General features: G+C 39.4%; 1 protein-coding gene, 1 long non-coding RNA gene and 1 pseudogene across 7 annotated transcripts in view; 2 read left to right on the plus strand and 1 right to left on the minus strand.

The window, feature by feature from the left end:
- The window catches only part of LOC138047756 (uncharacterized), a 2881-nt gene extending 2681 nt beyond the window's left edge, over positions 1 to 200 (plus strand). The window contains exon 3 of the long non-coding RNA XR_011132062.1: positions 1 to 200. This exon is cut by the window's left edge and continues 351 nt beyond it. This is a non-coding gene — a long non-coding RNA (uncharacterized lncRNA).
- The window catches only part of LOC138047289 (uncharacterized), a 27876-nt gene that overhangs the window by 5608 nt on the left and 12268 nt on the right, over positions 1 to 10000 (plus strand). The window contains exons 2-3 of one of the 6 annotated variants that reach the window (XM_068894493.1): positions 4017 to 4152; positions 6426 to 6694. The exons of 2 other annotated variants lie outside the window; for them this stretch is intronic. Coding sequence is in view for 1 of the 4 variants with exons in the window: in XM_068894113.1 (XP_068750214.1) it covers positions 1575 to 1662 (88 nt within the window). In the remaining 3 variants the exon portion in view is untranslated. Of the gene's footprint in view, positions 1 to 1574; positions 1663 to 2347; positions 2482 to 4016; positions 4153 to 6425; positions 6695 to 10000 lie in introns of all 6 variants that reach the window. 3 more of the 6 variants (XM_068894421.1, XM_068894113.1, XM_068894348.1) reach the window with 3 other exon arrangements.
- On the minus strand, positions 1669 to 4006 carry LOC138048789 (uncharacterized; annotated as a pseudogene).

Consider the following 10000-nt stretch of genomic DNA (forward strand, 5'->3'; position numbering starts at 1 on the left):
CAGTAAGGTGACCAGCAAGTTGATATGAAGAAAAACACTCGTGATCATTAAGTTTTTGATATCCATTTATTGTGAATACAGTTGTTGACCATTTCCTCATATCTTATACTTCCGAAGGACTAACAAATTGAATTATATTTTAGTTCTACACTTGTAAAAGTTTAAAAAGCTTGGGGCTTGATATTAAAAAAGGAACACTCTTTGGTGTGTCACTCTTAACATCGCTTTGTTCCCTGGGCCTGGTCTAGTCAGAACTTACTAATTTCCTGTTGTCATTTTGTAATCAATTTTCAACTTGAATAGTCTGATTCTTTGGAAATGAACACAGAGAAGGATCGTTCTTACAGATTGAGACAGTTGTACAAGGTTCAAGAGGGCAGCTTGTTCAATTACAACATGGGAATCATAGACCTTGCTATGCCCTTAGACAGTGGTTATTTATTTCAGGTCCTCAGATTTAGTTCCCTAGGGATTTGGGGATGTGCTTAAACTCGAAACCTTAACTAGCTATCTTGCTCTAGTTCCCTGAAGCTAACGCCATGTAAGCTAAGTAATTTTCAAATGGGAGGTGCTCCATGCAATACACGAAACCAAGACTTAACCTGACTTACTCTCTGTCAGAAGCTTCAAACTTTCCACAATTTCTAAACATTTTTCCTGTGGTAACATTACCAACTCTCTATTTTCTGGCTGTTTACTCAGACCATAATTTGGTCAATGCTGCTGTTTTTGGCCCGTCGTTCACGCTTGTTCACGTTCATGCCAACAAACTTGAAACCAAAAAAGGCAACCTACCGTAAACTTTGGGTGTGAACATTTATTTTCATAATGTAGCTGAAATTCTTGTTATTTTAACAAACAAGAATGCCCAACAGAGCAAAAGAGAGAACAGGGAGAGGTAAACACGTAGGTTGGAATCAAAACTAACGCGGTAAAATGTCTGTCTAGTCTGCTTATGTGTGTTTGAAGAGCCCTTCGAATTGTGCAACTTTCGCAAGATTACAGACTACGTGAGAGTTCCACACCAAAACAACTTTGTTTCCCCTTATTCGAAAGTACTTTGCTGTGACTTTTTGCCATAAACACCCCAACCGTTTCTCGATCTTTTGACACCGTCTACACGTAAGGCAAGGAAGATAAACTACACAGATAACGACACGAACTCGAAAACGTTTCGCCACGTAGACCGCCATTATTTTGGTTTCTGCTTATGGCGGGCCAGCGGATACGCTCATAAGAGATCTCAAAGTCGCGCACGCGCAGACAAAATGCCCCTCTGCTCGCACGTGCTAGTTGAAGATTAGTCGAGAAGTAGAAGCTTATTTTCCCCCACTTCGGGGAAAAGTATACTTAAGTATTCTAATGCTTATGGAAATCCGTTTTAACTTGTGGCTTCCTCCGCTGCTTTGAAGTGTTCGACGATCTTGGCTAAAATACGGGTTGTTTTTGTCACTCGTGGGGCGTTGCTAGTTGTTGAAGATGGAGGCAGAGACCAACAAGCCCTTTTGCTCCGAACTTCTGGAAAACATTCTTAAGATCTAGATATGAAATGCCACTTCCGGCTATTTTTTCAGCAATCTGTTGCTTGATGGGAAATTCCGGGTTTGTTGGATGATAAAGAGTTCCTCGGAACGTCTGCAGGAGTTCGTAGCGACGATCAAGGTATTTCATGTCGTTTTCTGCGTACTGTGTTGTTGACATGTTTCCTTTCAACATGTCCTCTGAAATGTTCAAATGGGAGTCAAAGACTATTCTTCTTAAAGCTCTAACATCCTCCATTGCATCGTGTGCGGGGAAAGATTCATGGAAAAGTGTCTGATAAATGGATTGCTGATTTAATTTAACTGTGGAACCATCCGATAAGACCAGAGAGGGATGTTTACGTTTCACCAAGTTCTTCATCACTGGGAGAGTATCAGAAAAGAACACGTTAAGACAGGAAAGTTTTTCACAAAGTTGATGTCCACCTTGACGAAGAAGGGTTGGCGTATCGAAAACCTGAGAGTTGTGCCCGATTAAAACAGTATGAATATTATTATCGCTTTTAACACGCCTGACAGTTTTCTCTAAGTAGGTTAGAAAATTTTCCAGTGACTTTCCAAGTGACACAGTTTCGACTGGTTGATTGTCTTTGAACAGGGTCCTGACGCCTCTGACTGTTCGGACACTTAAACCATTTACCCTTGTAGCATGAATATCTACATCCCTCAAAGGCAATATATAGTCGTTGAAACAGTGCAAACCTGATTGATCAACTGCTGAGAGTTGACATATTTCTGCAGTTTTTCCAGACATGTTTGTTTCAATATCGTAAATGACGAAATTGTAAGCGTTGTTTCTGCCATAGGGAAATTTCTCCGCCACTGGTCTGGTGGTTAATTCAGGAATGCATGTTTCAAAGTTTTTCAGCTCCTCACTTGAAATTTTCAAATTGATGATGTCGAATTCTTGGATCAGTTTGGTAGAGTTGTTTGGATCCAGGTTAAGTCCTATTCCACTTTGGTATGTGTTTCCTTCCTTAGCTTGTTTTTGACCATCAAGATTTAACTTCTGCTTATGTAGTTGAGGTCTTCGGCGTTTGAAATTAATGCTGTTTTTTCTTAGTTTGTCTTGGCTAGACTTGTGATCCATCCTTTCAATGTAGCTGATACAGTGTATACCAGGTTCAATATTGATGCTCTCAAGTGTTTGGCTAATGTACTGATACCCAAGGTTTACTTGCGAGATGCCACAGGCCACTCGGAAGTCACTACTTTCACTTGCACCGTAGTATCTAATTTTGGGGTTTTTTGATCCTATAACACTGTTTAAGGCCTCATTTCTCTGCGAATTTGCCCCAGGTGATAACTTTGCAACTACTATGTCAGTACAATATTCATCAAAAATTCTCTCCAGAGCTTTCCTTTAAGTCATTGCCATAGAAATCTTTGCCACAGGGTAAGTCAGAGTGTTCAATTTTCGCGATAGCCCTAACGTTAGTAAGGTTAAAGTAAGACTGAAGAATCATATGAATATTTATTGAACGGCCATTTTATATTTATTTATGATAATTATCTGTTTCTTATCTGATTTTTTCATATTTCTATTAACTAGTTTTTTATAGTGACTTCAAATCACCTCTTTTCTTTAGGAGACCCTTGATATAGGGCTAACCTCTGGGTTTCCTTTTTCTCAATAACTATGTTTGTATGTTATTTTGAAATAAAGTATTGTATTGTATTGTATTTATAGTTAGTAGGGTCTTTTTTGGCACCACACCAGGATTCATTGCAATTTTTGTGGTTTCCAAACGAATGTGGTAGAATGCTTTGTAAGGATTTTTGAAGGGCTGATGGATTACCCTTATTTTGAGACACGCTATAAGTAAAATATTTGACCAAGTAGTTGATAACTTTCTGTGAGAGAGTTGATGAATTTACAAATTTCCCACGTTGGCTTAGGTTATACAACCTTGTAGTTAGTGATCTTTTGGCATGCACAATGTCTGTCCACTTTTCTACAGAATAAAGGACCTTCTCTTTTATATGTGCAGCTGTTGTGGAGTCTTCATCCCTGACATAAACAGATAGTTTGACATGAGAATTTAGGCTTTCAGTAAACAAATGGACTGCTGCCATAGGCTCCATTGCTTTTGATGATGCTGTATGATTGAGTGGACAATTGTGTTGCTTGACTTCTTTTCCAGTTTTTTTAGCATTTGTGCAAACCCTGCAGAATTTTGTTCTTGTAGTATAATCCATAACCTTCCCATAGGTTAAACCCATGACTGCAGCATGATCGGTTGACGAGTTATACCCCTTTCCCCATTTTTGCCAACCCATGTCATATGAGAAGGGGATATTGATGCAGCCTTGGTCATCTGCTTTTACACCCTTTTGGATGGCAGCATTTCTTTTTTCTGACATTGCAGTTTTGCAACTTTTCTCTACTGCAAATTGCCCAATCTCATTTTCTCTACTTTTGAAAGTTACTGGATTCATTGAGGGAATATTTAACGTACACAGTAAATTATTTAGGTGGGTTTCACCGATTCCCGTATGAAGACACCCAAGAACAGCTCTAGAATTAACATCGTGACTGGGAGGACCTCTTTGACCACTGTTGTGTTCACTGGAGGTCTTGACAACATTCTCTGTACCACACACTGCACAGGTAACTGAGAACACTGAGGCTAACCCAATATTTTTTTTCTGCTTTTATGTTCCACAACGACAAATTGGCTGAAAATGAAATGACAATATTGATACTCAGGAAAATCTGATACTTTGTTCTGGCAGTGTGTCTTCTCCTTTAATTTGGAACGAATAAGCACAATTAAATTTTGCAAAAACTAACAATATTTCACAAATGCAGTGAATGCAATTTGTGATCTGTGGACATTTTGAAACTGCTTGTTTGTTCCAAATTCACCAAAAACATTTTTTGTGCTAACAATAGACTTACAATAATTTTTTGTGTGACGCTTAGTTTAGGTAAGGGTAAAGTTTTCAGAACTTGCCCAAAAATTTAAGAACCAACCCCTGACTTTTTATGGCTGATTGCACATGAGAAGTTTTGTCATGTTTTTAAGATTTATTTTATGAGGTTTATCAACCTCCGAATTGTTTCTTGGAAACCTGTTAATTTTATAGTCTCAAGGTTGTGTGTACTTGCCATAAAACTTAGAATTCATTTTGTCTTTTCTTTAGTGTTGATTTTCTTTGAGCAGAAAATGTTTTTTCTCACCTGCCTTACAGTGCTGACAACATTTCAATGAACGTCTCAAAACATCCAAGTCCATGATTCTACTTTCACGTGGAATGCAATTTTCCTTGTTTGCTTGTTTCTGATAAAGATTCAAAACTTGAATGTTTTAATGGTAATTATATTATTAAGATTAAATGTCAAAGTGTTAAGGTATAATCATGTTGACTAGATAATTAGCTATGAACTACCTTTGGTATAATACAAAAGTTCAAATTGAGAACTATTTCAGAGCAAAGAAAGTCTTGATGAAGCACTTGTCTTAAAACTTTTAGGTGAATTGCTTGGTGTCATGTATACCGAAAACAAGATTTTAAACCACACCTGACTTAAACGGGTTTGTCTTTTCTTCGGTGGGGACCAATCTTCTACCATTTCTTGAAACTGTAATTTCCTCTTTGCAGGCCTTCTGATAGGGTGCGATTAAAAAATGCAAATTATGCGATTTTTTCAGGGCAGATTGTGCGATTAGAAAGGCCAATTATGCGATAAATAATGTAAATTATGCGATTTTTTTCTCAGCAATTTTAAGCTTGTTTTATACGGTTTCAGGTTAAGAAAACACTTTTTTGCTGCCCCTAAAGACATTTTGAACACAAAGGAACAGTAATTATGTATCACGATCGACATTAGTCGGGATAAATAAAAGTTGAAAAGTTGAAAGGACACAGCTAACATGCCAAATGAATGATCAAGGTGCTTGTCAACCACGAACTTCCCAAGATGGTCAATCACAATAGGGCCATACCCCCATTTATACGAGAGAAAATAAGCCGCGGCTTTCTCTGGCCGCGGCTTACAGAAGACTCGAATGTTCACCCCGTATAAATGGTACAAAATCTACGTTCACGTCTTTTTCAAGCCGCGGCTTATATTGACCTGGGAATATATATTCGTATAAATAGTTCCTTTTGCGTATTTTGTACACCGTGGCCAGAGTAAGCCGCGGCTTATTTTCTCTCGTATAAAAGACCCTAATATTGCATGACGAGAAAAACATCAGTCCATCGTCCACATGGAGCGTACCTGTGAGGTACTTTCTTGCTCGATTGTGAGCTGTCAGATCGGGCGGAACTTCCTTCTTCGTCGAAGAAAAAGCGAGCGTTTTCACAACAAACTTATCCATGACTAAGTTTTTATCAGTTTTCAACGAAAGAAACTACATTTTGCCGAAAAACTTACAACTTCGCTTATTTTTCACAAATCTCTTCTATAAGAGAACGCAACTGTGTCATTTCAGTGGTGTGTATATAACGGCGTGTTTGTGTTGCACCAATAGATGGAGACTCGTACCAGGTCCCCGACATGAAAAATAAAGCCTTGAACTTCGAATGTTTACGAAATCGAAGGTGACAGGTTTTTTAGCCTTTTTCCAAGATAAATCATCTTAAAAATGGCGTATTTATGGAGGAATTTCTAAGAAAAGTCTTGATTTATGTTCCATTTTATGAATTTTGTGCGTCCTTTTGTGAATTATGCGATTTTTCGTGAACTGTGCGATCGGATGCGATTTGAGGTCGATTGTGCGAAATCGCACCATCGCGTAATATCAGAAGGCCTGTCTTTGCCCTCCACTCCTTTATCCCACGAGTCCTGTCGTCCGTGTTTACCCTTCGAGTGGGTTTCTTTCGTGAGAACCGCCCCTTTTCGTCACGCAATGATGGTTGTTTTTCCGGTGTCAGTTGCGCCTTTGCAGACATTCCAGCTGTTTCCGGTGTTTCATCGCCCAAGGAACTCAAAGCGAAGCCTCCGACCATAAAAAGTACACCGTGACCACTCTGCGACTTCCTTCGCGTACGATCACGAGCGGCTTCTCTCTCTGTTGGCGCGATAAGTACTGCGAATTGGCTCCTCAGTTTAACCGTGCCAGGAGAAGACGAAAGAAGTGTATTTTTAAGCTCAGTTTTAGGCGTTTTGTGATAAACACTTGTTCGGGACAAAAAGGACAGTGGTAAGTGGAACGCGACTCGCGATAAAAGACTCGCCGCCATGTTTATATTTGTTTTTACTTTTCCTTTAAATACTCGCGCCATTCGTACCTATTCCTCGCGCGCCAAAAAAACTATATAGAGCCACCTTAAACTCTTCCATCTCGTCCAAACACGTGTTTAAAGCTGTTAGCAACTTCGGAGCCCAGCCAAAAGAATCATTTGAAACCTGAAACTTCCGGTTCAATTTTCCCCACTGCACCCAGGCAAAGGCCAAATTCCCCACCCCCGGGCACAGAAAATAGCCAAATGCCCATGGTTTGCCCGGTGGGGAAGGGGGATGTTGAAGTTTCGATTTGATCGGCGCATTACGGTTTTGGAAGCCATCTTGACGGGTAGGCAAACGTATCCGAAATAACATTGTTTTATGGGAATCTGCGTTAAAATAAATTGAGAAAACCCTGAATGTAGAAAAAATTGTGAATGGTAAACTTTAATTGCTAACCAAAGGATTTTACAGACAAAAGTTGAGGATCCTACCTGCCCTAGAATTTGCCCAGTGAAATTTTAAATTTCCCTTTCATTTAACAAATGAAATGGAGGTGCATAGTGGCAGAATATTTACCGAACCGAGAAGCCGCGAGGTAAATATTCTGCCACTATTCACCGAACAGTGGTTTATTGACACGCTTCTTACAAAATGATAGTTGAGTAGCTGCTGCTAGAAAACTAGAATTTCTCAAAGTCCATTTTCCTCATATTTATTTTAATAGTATCTTTTATTGGCATCTCAAATAATCGAGTTTAAGTAAAGATCATTGTACTGTTAATTGCGCCTGATGATAACATGAAGAATTCGGGCTTTTTCTGCGATTTTTCTGACATTCTTTGTTCCTTGATGGTTTGAACAGAGAACCTCACCAACTGTCCAGCGGAATTTGCAGAAATAGCTTTGATTGTACAGATAAAGTCTGACTTCGCAGAGTTTCCAGCTAAAGTGCTATTTCGTCGTTTCCTTGAATCGCAACTTGCAAGTAATTTCCGGTAAAATCTGATTGGCTCACATTTATAGCATGACATATGATAACATCACTCTTGACAGGTGGGCGGCGTAAACTCGCTTTTGGCCAGCACTTGTGAATCGGAAATATTGAGCAGTTTTACAGAGTACAAAGAGAGTCACAAAATTTTTTGCCGAAAGTTCCATTAACGGAACTTGAAGAACTACACAAAGGGCTCAAATGTTGCTAACCATGCGTGGCTAAATAATCACTCCATTGACTTTGATAATGCTTGCGTTATTGACAAAGGCAATTATCGCGTTCGAAAAACACTAGAATCGTGTTGCCACACAGCTAAGAGCATTGACGCGGATAGTAACTCAAAACCGTTGCCTAGGCAATACGCTATTTTACTGTAATTAGACCTCATCTGCATGTTTATCTCTTATCTTTTTCCACACCTTTTTTGTATTCTATTTTTAATTTTTTTCGCACTTCCTTTCGTATATATTTCCATCAACGCGCTAACTTTTTTCCTTTGTCAAAGGCTATAATCTGACAGCCGAAAGCTTATGTTTTAACCTTTGTTAACCAGAGAATGTTTTACTTCAAGATGTATTATCCTGGTTACAGCTCTATTTTACTAGCAGAAATTGTATCAGGCGCGCTTTTTCGCGACGTGTGTAAAGAAAAGTACTCCTGATCGCAGGTTACACACGAAGTGATCTCAACAACATTTGCAGAAGAAAATCATCCAAAGTCGATTAATTGACATCTCAATTCGTAAGTCAATCTCGACCCCAGAGCTCTTCTCTTGACTTAGGGAGAGAAGAGCTCTGGAGAACTCTGAAACAAAGTGTCCTCTCATTGGTTTCCGTGCAGAACAATCAAAAGTGTCTCTAATTGGTGAATTCATGTTAGCACGAGGAGTGAGCAGGCGCCGTAAGGTTCAAATAGCTTATTATTGGCTATAAAAACCCTACGGCGCATGTTCTCCTACCGAGAGTTCCCCAGAGCCTTGGAGCTCTGGTGACGAGAATGTTCATAAGTGGAAAACGTGCAGACCGTACAAATCATGCGCAAAAAATGTTTACAGAAGCTTCAAACATGGAAAATCTAGTAAATAATCTTCGTTAAAATCCTCGTCACAAACTAGCAAAATGGTCATTTAACTCCGTTCAAATCACCAATTTAAATCGAAACTCTGCTTGTTAAAACATTTTCACCATTCGATCAAAGTTTTAGAAGTTCATTTGAAATGGAAATTGAAAGTGCAGTTGTGAAGGATCCACATGAAAATGACGGCTCAAATTGAGGTGAACGTCGCTTTGTTGTAAATCTAATATGACCCATCTAGTTTTCTTGCAGCCATGTAGAACTTTCTTAAACATTTTTTTAATTCCTCGATTTCAGTAACAATATAGTTTTGCTGGGCAAACAAGCCCTGAGAAAGAAAATTAAGCTTACTCCTAGTGGAATTGAAGATTGTTTAATTTTTAGTAAGAATTATCTGGAAAAACGAAGTAAAACACTGGTTGGAAAGAGTATGAAGTCTTCTATTACCTTTGAAAACTTTGAGGCAAAATTTTGTAGCCCTCGTTGTATTCTGTAACACAGCATTATCTTGCATTCCGTTCAATATTCCCAATTCACAAATGCTGGCCAAAAGCGAGTTTACGCCAGCCATGTTGTTTTGTTTGGATCACGCATTATTGACTCCTTAGGGGGTGTAGACAAAACGTGGACCCCCCTTTCTGGACCCCCCTTCTGGACCCCCTTCTAGACCCCTTTCTGGACCCTCTTCTGGACCAAGGAAAAAAGGTGGAAAAGGATCGAAAATAACAAAATTAAATAAAATAAACGAACAACTGATAGTTTCGATCGCACGATACTGAATTACCTTCGATTTATCATCCAACTCGAAAAGGAGTGTTCCCCTTTGTACACATAGTTAATTTCCGAGTTTTCATTATCTGCGAGAAACAGCACCTTTTCCCCAAGAAAGTCGACTGTACTGTGTAGTCAAAGAAGTCCAAGGCTTTCCGCCATTTTTCCGCTGACCAGTACCACCGCCGTTTTACGAAGTTGTAAAACCGCTGTACATGGTCTGGTGACGTTTCTCGTGGCTGTTTCTCGTATTTCGAAGCGCTGTGCTACACTGAAGTCAAAAACTGTCCAAAGCTATGCCATTAGAAACCAAACTCGTGAACTAGGTGGATTACAAATGCAAATGAACACTCACCATCGTCCTCCATATTCACGTGCAACTAGGGGAAGTGCCCTTCGTAACGGTACTGGTCAGCGGCTGATCACTGAGTAGGCCAAGAT

This window comes from Montipora capricornis, chromosome 1 (assembly GCF_036669925.1).
Source record: "Montipora capricornis isolate CH-2021 chromosome 1, ASM3666992v2, whole genome shotgun sequence".
Lineage (NCBI taxonomy): Eukaryota > Metazoa > Cnidaria > Anthozoa > Scleractinia > Acroporidae > Montipora > Montipora capricornis.